The sequence below is a fragment of the Zophobas morio genome, unplaced genomic scaffold (genome assembly GCF_036711695.1).
Source record: "Zophobas morio isolate AGI-343-1 ecotype UQ-CSIRO unplaced genomic scaffold, CSIRO_AGI_Zmor_V1 ptg000002l, whole genome shotgun sequence".
Classification (NCBI taxonomy): domain Eukaryota; kingdom Metazoa; phylum Arthropoda; class Insecta; order Coleoptera; family Tenebrionidae; genus Zophobas; species Zophobas morio.
The window spans coordinates 18,284,584-18,311,136 of NW_026972107.1; the positions used below are offsets into that span (position 1 = coordinate 18,284,584).

The 26,553-nt window shown below is 32.7% G+C and overlaps 1 protein-coding gene across 2 annotated transcripts in view; it reads left to right on the forward strand.

Moving 5' to 3' along the window:
- Window positions 1-26,553, forward strand: part of LOC135129433 (carbonic anhydrase-related protein 10) — a 313,599-nt gene that overhangs the window by 262,232 nt on the left and 24,814 nt on the right. For both annotated transcript variants that reach the window (XM_064056586.1, XM_064056592.1), the window contains exons 7-8: window positions 13,220-13,374; window positions 21,617-21,748. In XM_064056586.1, the coding sequence (XP_063912656.1) occupies window positions 13,220-13,374; window positions 21,617-21,748 (287 nt within the window). The remainder of the gene's footprint in view (window positions 1-13,219; window positions 13,375-21,616; window positions 21,749-26,553) is intronic.

The window sequence follows — 26,553 nt, forward strand, 5'->3', positions numbered from 1 at the left end:
AGACATAATTTCATATAGCTTGCGAAATTTTATTTTTTTTTAAGATAATTGATAACCCATATTAAGCTAAAAAATGTAACCACGATGAAATAAAAAAAAGTTCTATAGGAAGATCCAACCGGTGACACTGTTTCACGATTTTGATATAGTTACTGTTTTACTGGTATAAAATATTATAATATAATTTGAATTTTTTGTGGAATAACTTTTGAAAAACTTATTAAATGTCACAGTTTATCTCAAACTTCAAAATATTTCTGCAAACTTTTGGTAAGAGGGTAAGACTGATTTAGAAAAATTTTGTGTTTGACCCACTTTTTGAAGTAATGCCAGTAAAACACCAATATACTGAACACACAATAACGTTTTAATTAGCGTTACATTGTACATATTAAAATAAATATATTTGTTGTAATAAAAAAGTGTAAAAAAACAGTTGCCGCGGAAGGCATTTAGCATTTTACTTTTATATTAAAGGAGCTCTATTTTTTAAACGATCTGGGAAAAATATTCGTACAACTTAAAGTTGACTTAATCTAACGAGATAAAACTCTATTATGAGACATTAAACCTTACATTATTTTAATTAATACCTAAACTTTAGAATATTAAATAATGCTTTACCATTTGTCTGCATTCTGTTTAGCTTCTAAATTTTATCAAAATATTTTTCTAATTAATATTACCCAGTACAAGCAACATACACACTATGGCTGAATGCGGAAAGGTAAAATTTAATTAGAAACATAAATACAAACACGAACATACGGTCTTTTGTTTGTAAAGAATGACGAGTTCTGTAACCCAGATGTGAATTTATAAAGCGCGAATGTTTAAACATAACATAACCTAACTCAAATATTTCTTTTTAAAATTATAACAAAGCTGGAAATTTTGATACACAGTTTTGGATGAAAATTCTACCACAATATGTTGCTGCAAAAAATCCACCACATTCTTCACTTAATCACTTCCATGCATTGTTCTTCCGCTAGATCCTGTTCAAGAGTTCCACATCGCGTGCTTTTTCGCCTTAAGAAGTTGGTGAGTCCCATTCAAATGGGTCATTTCTACGCGCGAACACTTGAAACATTAACCGACATTTACATTTTTTATGAAAAAAACATCACTTTAACGAATGAATTAATGTGCATATGAAAATTTCAAGCGTGCAGAGGTGGATTATTTTCTTTATGTGCTAATGGATAATGGATTTCGGGCGCATAATTATTTTAAAGCATGGAGCTAATAAAGAAAAAAATGAAAATTTTATCAAATGAATAAGTAATTAACGTAGTATATATAAATTATGACGATATAACGTGCGGTGTATCATTAAGCAAGTATATTATTAATATGTATGCACAATGCAGGTTATGCGCTACATTCACGGTTTCTCGTGAAAATGAGAAAATAAACCACGACACTTATTTTTAAAGCGCGATAAATGAACTTCAAGACGTTGTTTTTATTACTTAAAAACCGAAAGAGATCGATGTTAGAGGATAAATCTGGTGATTCGCCGAATAACTTAATAAACTTCTTCAGTTCAGTTGAGTGAAAGCATTTGTATAATTTGGTTTGTTTTCAGATAATGATGAGTCGAAAAAGTCAGTTCTTTCGGAAACTAAATAGACTGAGGTCATATTTGGCTCCATCAAGAAATTTACCGAAAACAATTTACTTAGAGTAATTGACGAACAAATAGTCTATACGTGGGTGTATTTACTTATAATTAAACCTTGAGAATTGACAGCTGCGTAAAGTTGTAGATAGAATATTCTCTCAAACAATAAATTGATAACATTTGATTAGAGCTTGTAATTAACGTTATGAGAGTTCGCGTTCATTAGCTTTCAGGTTGTTACTATATTCTTGATTTTGGAATCAAATCAAGGATAAAACAAACCATAGGCGCCGACTTTATAAGAGCAAAAGGATTTATTTATGGATTCCACGCTGACTTTGTTTCGTCACTTAGATTCACGTCCGTTATTCAGTTATTCCAAGAAAATTTAGACTAGTTGCGATTCTTACTTACCGCCACTCTAAAAATTAAGTTAGCAGTCGATTTTGAATTGCTTTGATCGACATACGACGAATTTTCACCGTTTATTTGTAAAGAGTATGTCAATTTGTGTGTCTATTTGGTATATCAGATATACGCAATTCAGTGTCTCTATTTTCAATTTAAATATTACCCCTAGACTTCTTAGACAGACGTACGCTAAAAAAATATTGTCACGCTGCTGGTCGTCGTCAGCCTTCTAAGTAAGCTCTCAGCTGCTTTAAACAAAAGTAGGTTAAAGTCATTCTCGACGTTTGCAAACGTTGTAACAAATGAAAACACAACATTTTTATCACTTGCCTCTTCAGAGACTCAACATGTGAATAGCTAGACAACTGTCACTACCTAGAATACTGCCACATCTACGGCAGTAATGTTCATTTCATTAAGGCTGAATATGACTAAGATTCTCTTAAACGCCGTATATTTAATACAATCAACAGGTAAATTTTTGCTTTAACTTTGGCTTTTTACTTTACGAGAGGAAGCTAAGAAAGTATTGTAAAATGGTTAATCGGACCAATTGCTAATTTCATGTTTAATCGACGTTTCATGCCCCCAGATTTTGAAAATCTGTCTGGATGTCGTATGTTGTTTCTCTGTGTCGATTTTTTTACGCAGATAATCTCCGAAATAACTGTTCCCATTGTTATCAAATTATGTGTGTATTTTAAAAATATCGTTTAAAACGCTAACCAAAATTGTCTAATTATCCCCATCAACAATGCAATGACGTCCCCTAAAAATTTTTCATTATAAATACTACCTAAATTTTAAAAAATAAGATACTCCTGTAGTTGTGCAATTACTTTACAAAAATTTGTGCGCAATATTTTCCAAGTATATCGCATAACCGATATTTGGACCTAACGTTGAACTCGAGCTCTACTCACATAAGTTCCAATACCATACTCGTCTCCATTTTTTTAAACACATTGAATTTATTTGAAGTTTGAAATCAGATGCGCGGAAAGTTCTGTCTAAATAACTTTAGATTTCTTTGAAGTCTGTATTATCAAAAATGTCGGTATGTATGTTATAATAACCTATTTTCAGATCATCAAGGATCCATCAGAGTTTAAAATTCGTCCCCAGAAAAATACGATTTTCTGTAGAACCAAATTTACACGTTCGTATTGTGGATTTTTTTTGTTTTGATTTTTGCATCCAACGTATGGACTCTCGAAGTAGTTTTTATTTGTATTTTCTTCTGAATTACTCCAACTGAGCTTTACTTCCTGAGCATAAACTAAGAAAGTATTGTAATCTAATCTATTGGACAACTGGCTACTTTTACGTTTTCACGATGTTTCATGATCCCAGAGAACGAAAAAATAAGTCCCCGCTTCCTTCTGTATGTCTGTCCGTTTGTCTGTGTGTCTGCCATCTGTCCGGAATTTTATTTGGCAGATAATCCTCAAAACTACTGTACTAATTGTTGTCAAATTTTATATGTTATTAGAACTATCGTGTAAATCTTGAAACGCTAATCAGAATTTGGTTAAATATCCCATTCGACAAAATTTACTTCACTAAATATGATTTAAATTTTATAACATAAAATACTTCTGCACATGTGGTTTATGAATCCGTATTGATTTGTTACCCTAGAGATCCAGATTTTTGAAAAAAATCGATATAACATCATTTTGCAATTTACAAAACCGAATGTTCTAAAATCTTGCAAATGTTTTAACGTTATCGTAAACATGGTATTTTTTACGCCTCCCCCTCAAAAAAGTGGTGACGTCATTTTACAAGTTTGGCGTTCTTTAAATTTTATAAAATTTGACCGTCCTGCATTTGTCATTTATGAATCAGCGGCGAGTTTTTACTCTAGACATCCAGATATTTCGGGCAAAAATTAAACTTATAAGACGAAATTTTACAATGTGAAATCTTGCAAAATATTTTAAGGTTATTTTGGAAGCATAGCGTTTTCTTACAACTTTGCCAAATTCTTTTTTTAAATTTATGAGTGTTTTTGGGAAAGACACGGTTTATAGAAGCTCAATTATTTAATTGCGATTAAATTTTTAACATGACCACTTGAACGACTCTACGACAATCAGACGTCTCTAAATTCCTCGCAAAATGTGTAATTCACTCAATCTCAGTTAAAATATTGTATAAACTAACAAAATTAAATTCATTTTCTTTTAACCTCTGGTAATTATAATCTGAACGTGCTAATAATAATCGAATTCTTTCAAAGTAAAAACTAAACAGTCGACAGTCTTCATTTTGAAAAAAAAATTGGTGTAAGGTTCTTCGGACATAACTTTTCTAGCCTTTGAAGTACAACTCAACAAATCTCGCTTTTTCAAAAATTGTAAAATTTATTTTTTTAGTGATAAGTGATAACTTCTGCAAATTAAAAAAATATAGATAATAAGAGTCACCTTTAAAAAAAATTTCCCATGAGCCCTTCGAACGTGCGAAATTCGAACTTATAGGTCGAAAGGTTATTAAAAAAATATTTGTTTGATGTCTAAGGAAAAAAATCAATGCGGATTCATAAACCACAGGTATAGGAGTATGAAATTTTATAAAATTTAAATTGACATCTACTAAAAAAAGTTTTGAGGGGACATTAATAAATTGTTGGTGCAATGATTAGCCAAACTTTTGTAAGCGTTTTATAATCTACACGATTCACACTACACACAAAAAATTTGACAACAATCGGTTCAGTACTTTCAGAAATTGTCTGTCTAATAAAAGTTGACACATATCTATGTCAGACAGACGACAGACGACAGACAACAGACACGCGGAAACGGGAGACCACTTTTTTCGTATTGTAGGGGTCATGAAATGTCGAAAAAACATGAAAATAGCCAGTCGCCTGATAAACCCTATTACACTACTTGGCTTACGCTCGAAAAGTAACAATGTTACTTTTTCTCTACCCGTATCAAAAAAAATACTACTCTGGTATTATAACTGTGATTTTATATTTAATTAAATTAATATTCTCATTTTCCGCCTTTTAAAAAGAAAAATATTTGGTGTATTTAAAAAGAAATATTTACCCTTTAAACTGTAAGTAGAAATAATTTTATAAGAATTTCTAACAGTTTCGCTACTCATTTAAAAAAAACACTGAAAAAGAAACTAACTTTATAAGTAGATTTGGATAAGTGTGATTATAAAAAAAAATATCTCATGTTATTAGATAGAACTTCCCTCGCCCTTGAAATTCATTCAAACAAATCCAGTTTTTTAGAAAAAAAATAAATAATGTCATTTACAGTGTAAGAAAAAGTAGTCCATGAGAGAATCGAAAACACGATCTTCGCGTCATTAGCACGCACCTAACCATCGTTATTATACAATTTTGATTTTTTTTTTTTTCGAGAATCTGAATGGATCTGGAGTAAAAACTCAAGACGGATGTGTAAATCAAAAAGATGTTGTTATTTTATAAAATATAAATAATCTGCTTTATAAAATTTGGAGGTGAGATTATCGACCTTATTGATTTTATCGTTTATTCCGTTGTTATGTCTTGTTATCGCATTGGGACTTCGTAAACGAAGAGTTTCTGTATTCTGTAACCGCTTTTAAGCAAAAATATCTGGCTAAATAGCGTGATTTAATAATTCAAGAAACATCGTTAGAGGTTCACATTAAAGACGTAATCAACAGATTTGTTCGAACTGGCAGTGTCAACAAAGAGGAATCTCGTGGAAGACCTTTACTATCTAAGTTGTTGATCATTTGAGACGACTTGACCAGAATTCGCAAACATCTTTGACAAAATTTCGTGAGCAGTGAGGAGTTGCTGTTGCAATATGAAATTGAACAATGGGCATTGAATTCAACATTTACTATGATGTTTAACCGCAATAAATTTGTTTCTTTTTATTGTAATAAAATAGTATTATTTTTCAAAAATATATGAAGCATTTAGGCAACCAGTTATACAGATGCGTGTGGTCTTTGGGCATTTAGTATAGTTCAAATCTCAGAGGCGACACGTTTACATAACCTACTGCGGCTCTATAAACATTTATAGAAAGACTATATAATTTGACAACGAGTTCGACAATTTCGGAGATTATCTGTCTAATAATAATTGACACACACGACAGACAGGCAGACGGAAGAGTGTAAAACGGAAAACATTCTTATTCACAGTTGGTTTCTACCAAGGTTTTACAATTCATTTTTTTGAGACAATATTAATGCTTCAATCACAGCTTACATTTACATTTGCTAATAAACATTAGAGATTTAAAATATGAAAGTGCTGATTTCTCGTTTCCGTCTGTTCGTCTATGTGTGTATCTCCTGCTAACTATCTTCTAAACCAATAACCTCAAAAACCACCGTCCCGACTCTTATAAATAAAACCTTCAGTGGACTCTACGATTATCCTGAAAATGTGAAAACTCTAAGCCAAAATTTGTCCGTTTATCACCTCCACAGAATTAATAACGTCAAAATTTGTTTTTACCCAGCGTCACTTGAAATACGGCACCCCCACTGAATTAGATATTACAAAACATAAAGTGAAAGTACAAGTGAAGAAACTTAAAAACGCTTAACGGAAAGAAATGAACTCTTACAAAGATATAATTGGTTAAGATTCTCTGCGACGGTCGACGGGTCATCTCCAGATTCGCACGAACCAAATTGTGTTATGATGATTATAGAATTACCGTAATGATTATCATCAAACATAACTAAGAACCGTCCCGATTAAAGCAGTTTTCAAACAAAAAAAACGCATTAAAATCGGTTCATCCGTTAGGGAGCCACAAACAGACAAAGGCTTCGAAGTTATAACACCCCTCTTTTTGCGCCGGAGGTTAAAAATGAGCTTATTCATCCAGAAAATTAATCATGTAATCTCAAAAAATTACTAAGTAAATCTTTACAGTATTGGATTTGAAATAAGATATTTCCTGGGCTTCGGTAATAAGCATTTATATTTTAGAAAATTTTATACAGAACGGCATGAAATATATTGATCAAATAATATATCCATAAGCTGATTTATTTTATGCCTTCCCCTAGAAACGGCATATCTAATTTTCTTATCATTAACTAAGGACTAGCCAAATGACGTTAAAATCAGTGTTAGTTTGTACGTATCAAACTTCATATATTTGTGCGTACCAAAGTGTTGAAACGATGTAATCTCAAATAATTATCATTTTCACAAATTTACCAGAAGACTTATGTAGTAAAAATTTTTGGAATTTTATCAGCTGAAATAAATATGACAATGTAATCAAGAAAATTTACATCAGGTTTGAAATTTTGTACGTGTCGAATTGCAGGTCATCTTTTTGAATACATATTATGATTAGGCTTATATGCCATATTTACAGCATCCAACTTCTAAAAAGTCGGCGTCTATAAAGCAGGCACCTGCAAATATTTAAAAATAGATACAAGAACAGTTCAGCAAACGGCTGCCAGTGAAAAATGTTCCCACACACATGCACTCCCCTTTTACAAATCGTCGTTCACGGTACAGCCGGAAGAAAATGAATAATAAGTGAGGCGAGGCACGAACAGATTTCTTATAAACTCCCTAGGCTGCTCTGCTACACAAATCGGCGACTCTAATTTGAGGCAGGCTGTAAACTAAACAAAAACTGAAACTAGAAATATGCTCGCTGAAATAAAACGGATGACAACGACGACACGCGCTAGTTAAAATTATGAACTACCAGGACCCAGCTGAGGCTGACTGACATAATTGCTTCCACTTTTTTCAGCAAGAGCTACCTTTGTTGTTATATGTCCTAATTTTATGTTAGCTCCGAGAATTTTAAATGAGGCGAGCACGGAAATTATTATTTACTTTATATTTGGGGAACGCTTTTTCAGCCATGGAAAGAGTTAAAAATTTAATTTACTTCAAAACAAAGCTGAAAACGCGCGTTACGTACCGACAGCGCAACACAAAGAAACCGAAAATGCGAATTCTTTCAAAAAACACACAAACAATATAATTAACGCTCTTTTTACAATACGATGCTTGATGCTCACTTTCCAGGTGCCCGTTTGATATACAAATCCATCAAAAATTATATTACCGAAGGCAACGATAACGTGAACGGTAGCAAAATATCAAACAATATCAAGCTGTTACTATAACACGTTTGTGTTTTCCGTAGGGTATGGGGAAAGATATATCAGATACCACCAACGCATTCGGAAATTTTTCGTACCTCGTTTCACGTAAACATTATAGAAACAATAATCAATGTTTTAAATATTGACTTTCTCGTAACTTAAACAGATGAATTTCTCTATTGCTTGTTATCATTATGCTTTCACTCGTCTTTGACATCTAGATGATAATATTTACTCTAACTCAGAGTATTTTCTTCCTGTACCAGCATTTTATTATGACGATTTTCTTAACTTGGTCTGCATTAAAAATATTTTCTTTGCTGCATTTTTCTCGTTTATTGTTATCCCACTAACAAGCAAAAATATTTGTTAAAAACAGCAACTTTAAAAATATCATGGCGCTGGAATGGCGAAAATAAGAAAAATAAGACCTCAGCTAATTAACTAAAGGTCATGTTGATAATCCATTTTCTACCAAAACAACGACTAATCATCTATAAAAAAATCGCGAAAAGAAAAAGACAAAAAGAATCAACAAAACCCTTTTCACCAATTAACTGCAAAAATTATACACCTACGAAGAAAATTATTAGTAGTCTTATTTCTATTCTACCGTACCTAGATCACTAACTACCCAGCAAACTCACCTCAGTTCTTTCGGTTTAATGTACTGTGAAGTTGGGAAGATAGATCTCAGGTAGAGTAACACTGACGTGAAATTAGACATTACAGGTGATCAAGGAAAGCTGCATTAAATGAAGCAGTTTCAATCACATACATATAAATTCGTGTACTTTATACTGACAGAAATAATTAATCGAACATTTACTTTTGTTGAATCTCGTATACAATGGATAATAAAATCATTATAGTTAGAGCAACAAAGGTAACCAGTTACGTAAACAATACATTTGTATGCTTTGTCCACTTTACTACCCCGTGCTTATACATATCGACTAACGCGTACACTGTTTAAGGAAATGGTAATGCGACATCACAAAATAGATATAAGCTGACACCCGAAGCGTCACTCTGAACGCGGCCCTTTGATGAAAGTTTAATGATTTTCTTAACCTTGAACGGTTAGTTACGTTGAAACTGGCATGAGCGATGCTTGAAATTAGAAAATATAAAGTACCCACGAAACTATCCAGACTCTTTTTTCTTGATTTTTGTTGTCGTTTCTTCTATATACAGCATTCCATATTGTAGCTAGCATTACATTTGAAATTGATCTTCACACGATTGATAATATTTGTTTGCCAAGATTAACATTGTAATTTATAAATAAATTGACTTTCAACTGTTCTTAAAATAAATAAAATTTACTTTATCACCAACATGAACTGATCACGTATGAATCTTACTGGAAAACTTATAAATACAATAATTTATTAGAATCATTTAGTTTGCACTAAATAGATTTGTCTGTTGTGTATTAATGGCAGTGTGCACTCGACTTGATTGTTTTCAAATTCCGCAAATTAAAATTAATTCAATAACAAATAACACAGAGATAAATTGATTTATTTAAATTTGTAGGTGATGCAGTTTTTTTACAAACTTGAACCAAACCAAAGAACACGTTAAACTTTTGATGTTAGGTAACCCCGAATTTTAGCTGGGGCTAGCATGTGGCTCAATATTTATTAAATCAAATGAACGACTATTGTAGGTAAAACTGTACATCGATATTTCATTAAATTTAATACAATAGAAACGTAAAATTAGACGAACGTTATGTTCTCTATTAATTATTCGTAGTTATTTGAATAGTTTTTTCAGTTGTTTGATGTTTACTTCGCTTTCATTAATGCACTCACATGTTTGAACCATGGTTGGTGTACAATAATTCCAATTATAAATAGCACTACACAAAATATCCACATACCAAATTTAATTAGGTGTACTGAATTTATGACAATTTATCTAAATGAAGAGCACAGGAATTTGTGTTGTTCTGACTTTATCACTACTTTTTATTGTATTATTTAGATAGTAAAATATAATTGTAGATATGACGAGGTGTTATAATGATGCATCCAATTATCAAACAGATCCAACATCCAGCAATGTTGGTTATAGCATTTGATTTGTTCTTTTTTACGGTTGCAAATGTTTTTTTTTATGTTCAAGTCACGAATTCGATTCCCGTTTCAACTCAGTCACAGCGAACTGTGTACCTTCTTACAGTACTCATTTCCTTTTGGGAGACTTTTGTTTACCAGTGATATAGAAGTAGTCTTAAACTTTTTTTTCCTATTCTTTTTCTTGCCCATTTTTGTCAATGTAGAGCAACTAGCACCAACTAATTAACATTGAGTCACTTTCATAATCACCAGTCAGAACTAGTCTGAGTAGACATGAAATGTTATGGCTATTTCACCGATCACGTCCCAAACAGAAACCTCTAGAACTCTACAAGTACTTCTTCCACATTTTTTTAGGTTCCTCTCTAGTTACTAAGCAATTTGACAATAACTCATGTTTCATCCGTACTGTCTTCACCAACAGAATGTTCCAGGGGGAAAAGAATAAAAGGTTATTCTTCTACACAGTGAACAGTCTAAGGTCCGTTTCTATTAAAATGCTTTATCATAACTTTCTCGACACTCTCCTCCAACCGGTTTTTTTTTTCTCTTCCACTTCAAGTCTAACCTTGACGTGTATACTTCCTGTCGTTACTTTCAGATTTTACATTTTTTAGAATGTTTCCCAAAAATTTTGTATTCAATTTTTGTTGATGAGATTGTTTCGACATTTTCGAAAATTCACAGAATAAGCCTATTTTTTTAATGTGACCTGCTAGAACTTTCCCCGCAGTCCTGAACCGTCTTAAAGTATCAATTATCTTTTTTGAGCTGTAGCATTGTACTGCAGTAGAACTTTTCATGTGTTTCCTTCCTTCTAATTTGTCCACAATCGTCTTGAATTTTCATTTACTGATTGTTTATTCAATTCAAGTTATGCGCTGAATTCGAATTTTTTTTATCCTTTTTTTGCAACAGAACAGATTTTTTTGGAACTTCCATGCTAACTGACTTTCCTACTCATTATTATCTTTAATAAAAATTAAAATTTTTCGACCCCTTTTTACTTCCATAGCCTAAGCTAAGAAAGTATTGTAATAGTGACCATCAGACGAATAGCTAGTTACAGTTTTCTCGACGTTTCATGCATGACCACAAGAGTACGAAAAAATAATGTAATGAAGTCACTTCAAAATTGTACAGAGTAAATTAAAATTTAATAAAATTACATACTCCTTCACGTGTAGTTTATGAATCCGTCTTGATTTTTTCCCATAGGCAAATAAATTTTTAGGAAAGATCAGAACATTTTACAATTTGAAACTGCAAAACCGAATGCTCTTGCAAATGGTTTAACGTTATAGTAATCACAATAAATATTTAATCAAAATGTATTCGTTTACCATCTCCCCAAAAAGCTGATGACGTCATCTCAAAATTTTGCTGAATAAATCATATCTAAAATGTGCAAAAAAAAATTATATGATGGGGATTTGAACACAGTTTGAGCTCTTTTGACCTATGCTAAGACCTCCATCTTTTCCTGTCGACAGGTGATTGACCTCTTCTAGGACTACCATCATACCATTTTGACCTGTCTTAGCATCCCCATCATTTGTCCGCCAATTTGACCTGTTCTGGCACCCCCTTCATTTTCTGTCGCCCAATTTAACAATCTTATTAGGACCCCCATACATGTTTTGTCGACCCGTTTGACCTATCTTAGAACCGGCATAATTTTTATGACTTTATGCTTGTGGTTTATCAATGCATTCATTTTACTTATACAAGGTGTCTAAAAAGTAAATAATAAATGAGTCAATTTATTTTATTGATTAAATCAAAAACGACTCACTCCATATTCGCAAAATTTTCGAATAGAATACTGTTGTTATTGGTATTATGATACAAATTTTATAATAAGCATTTTGTCGCATGCATGGTTTTAGCAATAAGTGCTACAAAATGTCTTAAAAACGAGGAATCATAAAGCATTTTCTCTAGTTTGCGCCTTTTTAAACGAAACAATGAAATTTCGAAATCTAGGAAATTTTGCGGTAATTTTTATTTGTAAAAATGAAATCAGGACGTGCCGAAGAAGTTGTAGAATGTACTCCTTCAGAAATACGGGCTTTAGCTGCAAATACAGGATTTCTATAAATGATTATATCGTCGAAGTAAGTCATGGCAGCGTGCCGCCTATCATTTATGTGGACTTTACTAAATTCCTAAGAACTCACGACGAATACCAAACGCATCTTTATAATTGGTTGCCTAAATGGCAGAGCGCCAAAAGTTACACATAATATATAACTGTGTTTAAACAGCTATAATTTTGTAGAATTGATTTATATTGTTTTATTTATGAATGACAATTGTATTTCCTCATTTGTATTGTGGTTTTTCGTTGTCTAAATAAACTAAGTTGTAGTTCTACATATTCACATCATATACCCACTGAGAATGAGTCATTGTAAAAAAATATTTACAAAAACAATAATTATGTGTGTATATTCATCAGGAAACAATGCAAGATGATGATATGCTACTCTGCAAATATTTTTTGCCATTTCTTAATTAAAACCCGTACATTTTCACCAAGAGCGGTCATTTTACAATCGCCACCAGCACTAACAACGTAGCGTCCAAATCTCGTAATCACGTCATAAAATTTTAGTGGACACAAAAATAACGTTCCGTGTATATCGTAAATTTAATAATAAATAGTCTTTAGTACTCAAGAGCAAAAAAATTGGCAAAAATGTATGAAATTTATAGTTTACTTGTTAGAAAATTTTGTGTATCTCGAAATTATTAAAATGTTAGTGGTTTTTCGTCAAAGGAACGAATAATTCCGTATATCAAGCGATAAAACAGTTACATAAAAAATTGACAAAAATTTTCTTTTGAAACGAGTTCACGGTATTGAATTTTATATGACACGCATCAGTGAAACCGAACGTGTCCCAACGTAATCACCTAATGTAATACTTATTTTTCTGATTGTTTTTATGTTCGATTTCAGGAGCTTCCACACCAATAAAACATATATCTCTGAAAAATATGCTGCCAGACACAGAGCACTTCATGACATATGAAGGCTCCACGACTCATCCAGGCTGTTGGGAAACTACTGTTTGGATCATCCTTAATAAGCCCATTTATATTACCTACCACGAGGTAAGAAATCGGTGGCAGAAAACATAGAACAGGAACACCACTTGTTTTTTGATTTATTACGTCTGAATTGTTATGCCACGAACTGCACACAAACAAAGCTATTAATTCAATTCCTTTTAAGCGAATCGATACGCGCCAATACAGGAAAAAATGATATAACTAAATGCAAACACACACGCAGCGATTTCTATTTGCATTGTATTACGCGATTTTGCGAATGTTTTGAGAGCGGGTCGTGTGTGCCAGCCGCATCGACCCCTCGAAAGCATTACAAATTTACGCAGTGTCATTTATATATTGCTGCAAGATGTAAACGTCACATAAATGTTATGAGTAAAGCAGCTTGAAAGACAGAGTTGGCAGGCACTCACAGGGCTGAAGGACAAGCTACACCAGCCCCTCTTTAGCACGCCGTCAGATTTTTTCACTCATAAATTGCATTAAATTCTCGCCGACAATCAGGACGAATTATTTTTATTTTTTCCCCGCAACATCTGAAAGTGCTGCATGGGGGCTTTCTATGGTCATTGACAGCACACTAGGGACTCGTTTTAGCGACTCAGGCCCGCCGAGAATTGATGAATGCGGTAATTTATTACAGCGATAAAATTACCTCTATTAATTTTGTCGGATTTAATCCATTACCGTTTAATTATATCAAATTAATTTTTTAACGATAGCCGACACATAAGCCGATACTTTTGGTCTTATTAGAGTCTTTTAGTATTTGACCTAGTATTTTGCATGTAAATGACATGACGTAGCTCGGTAATACCTTAGATATGGAGTTCGATTTTAGGGTTTAAATTATACGCTGGAATAATTATCCTCAGCCGATCGGTTACAGTAATAATACTAAATATTTGAACAAGTGCATTTACGTTCCATGTATTAGAATTATGTACATTAATAAAGTGATTATACACATAATATATGTTTCTAAAACAGAGGACAAAAGCTCTTACGTTAATAATTTACAACACTTTTGAAAATGGCATGTAGTATTATGTACATATGTCAAAACACTAATACAAATTTATACCACCTGCTGTTGCACAGTGTTCGAGAACCTGTTCGACCATTTTTCTCATGACAGAGTTTTAACTCCTGGATTCTGTGCTATTTTTACCTGGAATATCGTGGAGAGATTTTAATTTTTTGGATTATTTGTCAACAGATTTCTAAACAATTACTAGGCTGAAATTAAAACTTCACTTCAGTTTCTAAAATTCTTCATTAATTTGTCTTCACCCAAGTTCTTATTCATGAACCCGTTTTTATTTCCACAATCAATTCCTTTTCGAATAAAACTTTCTAAATCTTTTCCAAATATGATCATTCGATTGTAGAACTTTTTAAATTCTTATAGGCTTTTAGAGCTTCATGAAAACTTTGGATTCTCGGTCATTTTTTGACAACCGAACTAGTCGGCATTATTTCAATTGGCAAAAGTAGCCTTGTCCTCGGTGGAATTTTCTACAACCAACATAGAACTGGAGTTTCCAAAATTCTTCTGAATTCACTCTTTCCTCAGCTAATGTGAGTATTAGAAAAGAAACCGATTTCTGAAGCAATGAAAAGAAACATAAACCACAAAATAAGAAGTTGTAAGTTGAAGAATATAGAAATAGGAAGTAACAAAAAGAACTAGAAAAAGTTCGCAATGAAATGAGATCAAGCCAAAAATACAGATCGATTGGGAAATGTTTAAAAATCCGGTAACAAAAACCAGAATAAAAATGTGTGTAACTCTTACAATTAAAAAAAAAAGAGACCCAAAGGACTATATGATGAGAGTCAAAATATTAAAAGCATAGTAAAAGAGAAAAAAAGAAATTTGAAAAAATACTTGACCACAAACACAGAAATTAATTACCCGGAGAACAAAAAAGTGAATGTTAAGGTTCCGTAGAAATAAAAAAAGAAAAAAAATAATCAAAGATTATTTCGACCCTAATGTACAATGCGAATTTAATATTTTTTTGTGAGCCCCTATAAGTTAAAATAAAAATATGTACGTAATGTCAAAATCTACTACTAGCGTAAATAATAAACCAATATTCAAGAAAGAAAATAGTTGGAACTGTGATAATTACTAAGGAATATCATTTATCAGTGTAGATGAAAATTTTATTCAAGATTTCTCGAGAAAAGGTTCAAAAGCATAAAGGCTAGTCAGTGGAAGAAGCCGAATATGACTGTAAAAACCGTGAAGAAATACAAGATCTGGTACTTTCAATAAGACAGATTATAGAGAAGACCATAAAAAACAACCCATGAACAAATGTATATTACATAGATGTATAAAAAGAACTTTCGACAAACTGAAGGGACCAAAAATATGGAATAAATTAAAAAAGAGGAATCCTCAAGAAATAGTAGCAATAGTTAGAAATCTATACAGCAATTAAAGATCATACATGAAATTTCAGAGAAACTCAGAACTTGGGAAGGAGTAAGTCAAGAAATTATCAGGTGTAATTAGAAAGTTGAAGATCATTATTAACGTAAACAAAACAAAAACAGTGATTGCAGTGTGGGGTGATCAGGTGATTGAAACAGTACTTGCGTTTTGGCGTATTTATTTTGATGTTGTCGGTACGGTAGATGAAGGAAAAATCTTGGAGTTTGTGAACTTGAAATGAAAAGAAAGGTCAGTAGAAAGCGGTGGAAACAGTTGTGTCTAAAGGGTTCTTGGAAGGTACAGAGTCATCAAAATTGATTGAGAGAGTTGGTACTCCCTGTTTTTGCCGTGAAGTTTTTCAATCTTATGACAGATTTGTTTAAGGTTATGTGGCGATGAATTCAGTGGCGTGACAAGAGAACTGGGGGTTGATTGTCAAACTCACCTGAATCAGTTGTGGATAATAATTCCACGCCCCAAATTCGTCTTGAGTACCACTCCGGAAATATGCCATCACTAAAAAAGTGTTCTGCTCTACAGACATAGGCATATTAGGAAACGTAATCGAACAAATCTAAAATTCGAAACTTCAAATCTGACAACTAGTATTTTTTACCAAAAAAAAATCTAAAAAAGACGCCACTGAGTTTTGAAATTTGAAACTTGAAACTTCAAATCGAGCAGCTAATATTTTTATACAACTTAATTAACCAAATTATTCAAGTTCAGGTTTACCAACTCTCTCAATCAATTTTGATGACTCTGTATTTGAAATCTGGGAAAGGATAACTATTGCTGAGAAGGGTGAACAAAAGATAGGTTTTACGACATGCAGGTGGACGAAGAGAAAGTTTCGGGGTGATACTGGTTGTAAGTAATTATATTGCAGATTATATACAAATATACAATTTTGTGGGACTTGATAGCCCCCACAACAGCTACAAAAAAATTGGTCGAAAGTTGTTTTGACAGAACTTCCCTCGCTCTTGTAGTACAATCAAACAGTTTTTTCTTCGCACAATGTTGTAATGACGTCATCCACATTATTGCTACGATACGTATATTAAATTAGATTGGTGCAGTGTAATACTAAAAATAACAGTATTGTATTCCCAAAGTGTTCTGGGAAAATGGGGTGAGTCGTTCCTGATTTAATAAATTTTATTCGACAAAATTTTAAGATGACGTAATCAATTTTTTAGGCGGGTTGAGCAAAAACATTTTGATCAAAAATTTACCATGCTTATGATAACTTTACAACATCTCCAGGATTTCAAAGCATTAGGTTTTGCAGTTCCTGATTAAATCAATAAAATTAATTCATGCATTCAATATCTTTTTGAGGCACCCTGTATAAGCAAATCCAAAAAATATGAATGGAATGATAAATCACAAGTGTTGTCTTACTTTGCACATTTCAGTTAGGATTTATGCGGTAAAACTTTTAGCTGACGTCATCAATTTTTTGGAGGGGATAAGCAAATATATTTTAACTAAAACTTTATTATGCTTTTGATAACTTTTGCAAGATTTCAAAGCATTGGGTTTGACAGATTAAAAATTAAACTGCAAAATGTTACTTTATAAATTTGATTATTTTTATTTCAAAATTCTGGACGTTTCCGGTAAAAACTCAACACAGACTCATAAACTACATATGTAGGACTACGTTAGTTTATACGATCTAAAATCCATTTACTATACCGGCTGTCTGGAAAATGATGGATTAACTCTTCAATGCGTTATATACGGGGTTTCGGGAGTTCCAAAAAAATAATAAAAAAATTCTTTATAATGTAGATTACGAAAAAAACGTGATTTTATAAAAGTAAAATTGGCAACACTGTACACACCTAATGCGTGAATACCTCAGGCTTATCTGGTTTCTTAGTAACGGTGGTGACTGAAATCCACCTTCGCTTTATATCAGGCAAACATTGTTGTCAAGTGGAATTTTATCAAATTATTACAAAAACAACACAGCCATATCTTTGTGCATTCTAACTGAAATGGTAATTAAACATGGTCATGGGCGAGAAAAATATTAACTAAAAATTTTACTACTAGTTATTCTGATAATGAATGAGTTGTTTAGTTGTTAAACGTAGCAAAAGAACCAATTTTAAAATCATTATAACTTCACCAAAATGTGTGAAGGATTTTTTTACTATTTTTCCCAGGCTCACCAGTTGATTGTAAAGAGCGTAGCGGAGAGTTAATCCGCCATTTTCCAGACACCCGGTATATAATTTTTAACTGACGTCATCACATTATTGGTAGGAATGATTAGACAAATTTTGGTTAGCGTTTTACCATCTAAATCATAGTCCTAATATAAATACAAAACTTGACAACAATTGGCCAAGTACTTTCGAAGATTATCTGTCTAATAAAAATCCGGGACGGCAGACAGGCGGACAGACAAACGGAAACAGGAGACCTATTTCTTCGTCCTCTAGGGGTCATGATAGGTCGAGAAAATGCAAAAGTAGAGAGTCGGCCGACGGACTCGATTACAATACTTCCTTTGCTCACGCTCGGGAAGTAAAAAGTATACGAAGTGAGGAAAACAGAAAGAATAGGAGACCAAAACGAACTTGGTAGGATGATATCAAGAATCAGTCAACAAAAAGAAACATTAGATGGGACGAGACCAGGGGGAAGTGGAAAAGTGCAAGAACAAACTCGACTTCGACAGTCTTAAGACTGACAACAGATATACTCGACATTTAAGTAAATCATCTAACATAAATAACTTTTGAATAAAACTGAAATTCCTTATTTTCTTTCAATTTCGTGTTATATTTTTTTCAAAACTCCGAGCTTATGTTCACTAACTTCTCTCATCATTCTAATTTGGAGTCTCCCAAATTCTTTATTTTTGACCTCACGGCTGCTACTAATTCCTAGATCCCACTGCTGACACAAGTACTAGTTGCAACACTTAGCAATCAATATTTTAATTTAAATGAGTTCTTTGACTCTCAACCGACTCTTCACCCGTGTCAACTAACAGATTAATTATTCTTGACACTGAACTCTCTGTTTCTAAGTGTCCTACCGTTCCAACAGAGGCCTCGACGTTCGTTCTGTAAGTCAACAGCATCACAGTGGTCAGTAGATATATTTCCAACAGGAAATCTCACATAACTTAAAACTATAAATAATTAAAAATTGTCTATAGAAACATTATTATGTAAAAGAGTAATTATAGTAACGAAAGTTCAAGTTTATCGAAATCGAATATCCATTATTATTTTTTGAAAAATTTGCGAACAGTGTTTTATTTTTATTTTTTTTTTTTTCAAAATTACACGAAATTCTTACTCACAATATTTTGTAAAAATTTATTAATTTTTAACGGCTAACGATGCAGCATTTATAACAATTAAATTTATATTATTTTTTACAAACCACCAAACATTATTATCATTTATCTTCAACTCTTTTCTTCTGACAAAATTTATTTGTTTTTTAACTTTTTATTGAATTGGTAACGAACCACTAACTAACTAACAAATAATCATGTTTCAATAACGTCCACAGAAGAAAAAGTTTGTTAAACTGACACTTAATAACTATTTCGGTATAAAATCATTTCATAAAAACACTAATAAAAGACAACTATATTAGTAGTGCAATAAAAATACGAAAGTCAGAAATAAAATGATAATACTTATTTCAAAAACGTTTTAAATCATAGCAATAAATACACTACGATTGAAAATAAATCAACTTAGAATTCGCTCGGAAACCAATTGTATAGGTGATACTAATGCACAACTAATACCATTTAGTCAAAAAAAGTTCTCTAGTAGGCCATGAAATTTATTTTTAACATGATGTTGGCAACACCAACGCATTCCTGGTTCGGTTTGACAATCACTGTCAAAAAAAACCTGTCAAATAGCCGAAATACCAACATTATTTTAAAAATGTATTTCATGACCTTTCATTTTCGATCATAAGATGCATCACATTTTTCTGACTGCTGAAAGATGTCAAAAATTAAACATGTGATAAATGCAAAACAAATGTTTTGTCCCTTAATAAAAATATTTTATCGAGAAATCCGACACAATATCAGCACCTTACAAAAAGTGTTTTTTGGAGGTTATCTTGATAATGATTCAGCTCAGATTCAGAGCAGTAGCACCAACCAAAACTTAATATTTAGGTAACGCCAACTCTACTTGATTTTATTTTCGATCACGTGGTATAAGCATCCAAGCGAAAAGATACCGGAATTTTTTACGTGCCTTTTTATTCCATTTTTTTCCTCATGCATATTCCGTGAATATATGCTTTATTTTATTAACAGTTTACATGTTGCTTTTATGGAGTGTTCCTACTAAATACATATGACGAACAAAATTTACAAATTTAGATTGGGTAGTTGTCGCTATGAAATAAATATGTTATTAACGGTTTCGTTGACAATAATCGGTCTTTTAAATACATAAAACATTTAGGAAAAAAAACGAATGAGTACGGTAAATGCCACAAAAACAGGCTTGAATTTTACATGATATTTAAATTTCTTTTTCCATCTTTCTTGCATTAAAAATTTACTTTGGAATAAAAATTTATTTACAAGATTTTGTACAGTTAATCGCACTAGCTGGCAGAATTTAATAACATATTTAAATATTTTTGATTCCTACTTTCAAAATTATGAAATCATTAATTACGATTGTTTTAAATGACAAGAAGATTCAGTTTTGTGTCCTCTTTTAAAAGTCGATAAAATCAATTTTGTTGAAAAACATGGACGACTGCACAAATTTAACAGTATGAACCAAGAATTTTAAATTTTTCTCTGAAAATAAACCAATATGAAAAAAGATTTGGCTGTTGTTTTTAATGCATAACCGGTGTTTTTTCTAAATAAATTAAAATAGGATTCCTGTTTTAAACAATTATTTGTGTGTCACTGTCACAAAGAAGAACTTTTTCGGCCGATGTGAACTTTGAAACCGAAAAAGCTCTCATTTCTTCGGAGATACACACAATGTTTTTTAGGAGACCATTACAGAAAAATAATTGGTTATCTAAGTGGTTTTGAGATTAGGAGATCTTTTTTTCGTTGTAGGAGAAAAATCATGCAGATTTGATAAAATCTAAGCGCTACCTTGCTCCCCTACTAAGAAAAAAATTGATACCTTCATATTTCATAACGATATTCAGAAAGATAACGGCGCTTTTGGCTTTTTCATTTAAAAAAATGTTGGACAAAACATAAGGCCAAGGTCGCAAAAGTAACTTTTCGAAATCTGAGTACAAAAAGTGACACTTTTTGGACGTAACTGGGGACGTAAAACGACTACATTTGTAATGGTCCGCTGAAAATGAAATTTTGTTGGCGTAGTAAGAATAAACTAGAAAACTTTGAGTAAAAAAGGCCAGACTTGTCTCTATGAATGTGTTTGTCAATTCTTGTAATTGAATATTTTCCAGTTTACTCCATATTTTACTGACACGCGGTGTGTTATTTTTTGTTTTTTATATTTGGAACAGCTAGCGATTTTCGAACATTACTAAAAGTGTCATAATCGTTAGTCTCGATCGGCACATCGCTAAATTTAAATTCGCTTTACCGCAAATCGTATAATGAGTCCGAAGTACTTTCCCAAGTTCGCAATCGTTTAAAAACACTTGCAGCAATGTACGCTACAGGAAACTTGGTTTTATCGGTTCCAGCTTTTTTCGAATGGAAATGCTGACAGCGCGAATTGCGAAACTTGTCCACTATTCAGTTACAATTCGTTTTCTGATTGAGAAAGATTGCGTTTTAATCCCGGCCAATTCAGTTCGACTCCTTTTTTGTGTTTTTTTCAGCTCTACCAACTCAGGAAGCTGATGCAGGGTTCGAAAGAAGCACCCAAAGCCCCCTTGGGCAACAACGCCCGTCCGGTCCAGCCGCTCCATCAGAGAACCATCAGAACCAACATCAACTTCAAGAATGCCCAGGTTCGTGTTATTAACGTTAAAAAAGCGGCCTTCTCCCTCGCTTGATTAATTGCGATTTACGCGGAAAGTGACTTTGTGCGGTAGCAATGGCAAAGTTCGTAGTGGTGTTTCTTTGAGAAGTGGTATCTCGGTCACAAATCGCTCCTTATGTTCGTCTAGTCGGTGCTAATGTGCACTTTGCATGCTTGTAGCCAAGACCTGGAGTGATAGATGACTCTCGGTCTCAGGAGAAAGGCTTAGTTAATGGAAGCCCCCCTTTCAGTTCCGGACTCCCGCCGCCGGAATCAGTAATTGAAACTGAGGTGCCGCCGCAGCTATTATAAGCTGCCGACGCGATTATGCTCCGACCGCAAATTGTCGATAATATGGCCACAGTCGTAAATAAATATTTATAATACTGGGGCGGACCGGCCCGAATTGCTCGATTAACTAATTGGGGATGTAATGAGAACGTTTCAAATTTACGGCTTGAGCCTCTGCAACGACGCCACCGAAACGTTAAGTTATTCATCAACTTTTAGAAAGTCGGACGAACTGTTGTGATGATGTCAACAACTTAACGCTGACAGAAATGTCCACAATATTTACCTCAAATTCTTTTTCGTTTCTACAATACCACTTATCATGATGTGATAGGGGAGTTGGAAAAAATTACCGACGTCTTAAATCTATTTTCAAACATGTCTGAAAAGTCTGAGCCAACTTAAGTGAGAATATTTTTTTATCATTAGTGTTATTAGAATAAATTTTCAAGATTAAGACATGGACACCATTTTTAACTCCAAGGTTTTTAAAGCTTACAACACGAGCTTTAAAGTAGTTATTTATCTAGATATATGCGACATTTTTGCTTGTGTTGCATACAAAATGTTTCCTATGATTGTGAAATCAGAAATATGACATACAGGTGTTGGTCATTTAAAGTATATGTAACTTCAATTATGTATCTCATTCGTTCTTCCTAACTGCCTTCACGATACAGACAGCGGATTTCTGTCGGGCTACGTCACGATTATAGGTGGGGACGCGTAAATCGCTGCGAATCAGTAGCGGGTGATAATCAGTGCATTTAATCTTCACTTCTATAAATACAATTAACGAAAACTGAATTCGTAAAACAGCTAAGTAAATGACAACGGGAATTAACAGCAAAAAAGCACCGTTATTCTATTCTAAAATAAACGAAGTGATGCCCGTAACTGCACTGAATTCTCATCCCGCACGAACCATACCGAGTTTGGCCTTACCAGACTCGACAGAAATCCGCTAAATCATGAACCATGAAGTATATTCTAAAATAATGAAAACAACTGTCACCACAACGTACGCAATAAAAAAACTGACGGCAAAAGATATTTGTGGATCCAAAACTAACATTTCTTAAGGTCAGTCCTTACCTTCGGTTAAATACATTTTCAGAATATAACAACCCCATTAGCGGACATAATTGGTAAATTTTAAATATAACTTGTCCACAACTTTCACTATGAAGGTGTCCCAGTTAAAACTCCGCGGCCTAATATCTTGAAAATGAATAGAGCTATTGAAATTCTGTATATCTTTTATGCATCCCCACAAAAAGAAATCTAATAATGGCGTTAAATCTGGGCTGCGAGCTGGCCATGAAGTAGGGCCTCTATTGCAAATCCAGTTTTCATCATAAATGTTGTTTAACTAATCAGTTACTACAAATGTATTGTGAGGTGGTGCTCCGTCTTGCTACAACCATATGTTTTTTCTGGTCTCTAGAGGTGCATTTTCCAACAGCAGCGGTAATTCTTCCTGAAGAAAGTGTAGGGATTTTACGCCAGCGAGTGTATTTTCGAAAAAAATATTTACATTTATAATACCACACCATACATTTATACCCCCAATATTTTGGTTTTTCGTTTCGCGAACCCAATATGGATTAGTGTCTGACCAGCAGTGCGACTTGTATCTATTAAGTACACCATTACTATGAAAACGACTTTCGTCACTGCACATGATTTTTTTCAAAAAATTATTGTCTTCGTATTGTGTAATTAACCAAGCAGTAAATGTTAGTCTTGTGTTTACTAAATCTCCTAATTCTGTACGGTTTAAATTTATTTTCTTTTAAAATTCTTTGAATCAAATTTTTTTAAACATAGCATTCTAACGCTATTTTACGTACAGTCAATTTCATCGCGAGCTGCTGTGGCTTGTCTCTCCGTAAATTTGGACCATATCCAGTTTTTCGGATTTAGAAAATTTTACCATTTTTGACAAAAAGTAAATAAACATTGGTTTTTTGACGTTAAAAATTAACTCTAGCAGTATTATTGTCTTTGTGCATCAGTTTCTCATTGCAATAGATGGCAAACTGATAAATCTCTTCATGCATATAATTCATATTATTTACAGTAACAACTAATGCCACACATGTGAGTATATTATATCATTGTAATCGTAAAGCTTCCACCTTCAAACTAAACACAATGCCGTTTACAGAATTTCAACATCTATGTCCGTTCTCAAGATATTAGGCCGAGGAGTTTTAACTGGGACACCTGTACATATAACGCGAAGACAGTTTCTTAAAGAATAGTTTATCATATTTTTTTATTTTCGTGAAATTTTTGCATCACGTATCTGTAAAAATCAATATCTCAATTATTTAGGAAAATTTCGGAACACGCTTTTCGCCACTGTTTTCAGCCTGAAAAACTCAAGAAATTGCAAAAGAATATTATCGACTTTTTTGTCTAAAATGAGATATAGTAAAAGTAGTTTTTTCGACACAAACTCGAAAATTATAACTGAGATTTTTTTAAACATTATGTGTTAATTAATTAAGATTCAACTTTATTATTACTACCTACATAAAGAGCATAGCTTTATTTATCTCTTCATAAAATATTACAATACATCTTGGCGTTGTTAAAAAATTTCAACTAAATTGAAATGATGTGGCAACGGCGCTTCAAAATTTCAAAAATAAAATATTTTGTAAATTCTGTGAAAAAGATAATCGCTCTAAAAATTAATTAGAGATCAATGAGTGTGTGCTTAGTGATGGCCACATTTATGTAGGGTGAGTCATTAAACCCGCGTCCCTGGATATTTCATTAATTATTAGAAACAGAAAAAAGTAAATACGAAAGTTGTATAGTTCCTTGAGGACTATACGCTCAGATCATTTTCAACTATACAGGGTGTTCTTTTTTTAATTCCAATAAAACCCTCCCATATATGTTTGCATTTTCTAAGTGATTTCTTCTTAGCCTTTATAACCACAATCTATTTTTGAAATTCTATTACGAAGTTGCCACGTTATTCTAATTTTCTTGAAATATTTAGCAGCATTTATAAAAAAATAATTATTACAATTTTCAAATAATATTATAATTCATCAGTTTTTTCAATTGGAACCCTCTGTATTTTCGATATTTAAAGTTTATAGTTATTGTGATTTTTTATTTCTTTGAGAGACACGCCGACATCTCCAAAGAAGAGAAAAACAGATATTTAAAATTGCAACGTTTCATATTTTTTTTATAATATCTCTGCTTATCTTTTCATAAATTATTACTCCTATTTCATTACAAAGTCTAAAAATAACATTATTGCGATGTTTCGGTGAACCCTTGCTTGCTTCAAAAATTCAAGGTAATGGGAATAACTTGGCAACGTTACATCGGAATTTTAAAAATAAACTATGGCTATCAAACTCGAAGAATCCAATGAGAATATGTAAAAATATATAGAGTGCTCTATTAAAAAAAAAATTATTATACGCTACTCAGAAACTCTAAAACTTTATTCTTCATTTTTTTTCTATCGCTATTAATAATAATTAGGTGTATTTAGAAATTAATGAGGTATCGAGGACCGCGTTCTTTCTTAGGATGAACTCTGTGAAAAATTGTGATGACTATTGGCCGAAAATGATTCTTTTTTGATGTGCGTTAACCTGCCAAACAACCTACTTTTAAATAAACCCAGTCGTGGAAAAAAGAGAAGTGCATTATTCAAACTTTTCGAATGAGCGATATTTTTCGGCAAAGTGTAATGGGAGCACATAAAATCGCAAAACTTCCAGACCGTACGTCAAACAGTTACATTTTAGGAGAATTTTCATTCGCAAAACTTGTTTTCCTTAAACCACACAAAAACAAACTCACAAATCATCAGTCCTGATTAAAATAGAATCATGTTGTAGAAAAACATCCAAATTCAAACTCTGTCATTAATTCTGCAACAAAACCTCCGGTCTCCTTCGATTTTTACATAGTCTGTTCCACTATCTTCATCCTTATAAAGCTAAGTCATCATAATATAGCTTGCTTCACATCGTGTTTTATTTAAGGAATAGGACAAAAAAGCTCACTTCGCTCTCTGCAATGCCAAAAAAAAATCTCAGGAACACCTATGTATTCTCCCGTTACTACCTCATTAAACACTTCATGTTTATATAAAGTTCGGAGTGTCTTTCTTTTTCATTTTTAACAGAGAAGCTTAGGTAGAAAAAATACCCTACTGTTTAATTTCGTGTTATTCTGCTAAATTATGTTTAAGACAATAAGGACAACATGTTAAGGCACAGTTTTTTCTTTTGATGTATTTAAGGGGTGTCTTTAATAAAGGTGGATATGAGTTAATTAACCCCTATTAAAAAAATTAAAGCACCTAAAGGGTGGTCCACATTCCGATAATTATTCCCTCCGTTACGTAAGGAACACATACGTCATGATCATTTATCTAAAGTATTCAAGCTCTGAATCGATAAAGTTATCGATAAGCGGAGAATTAGGTTACAACGAGAATTACAAACGACGTGGAGA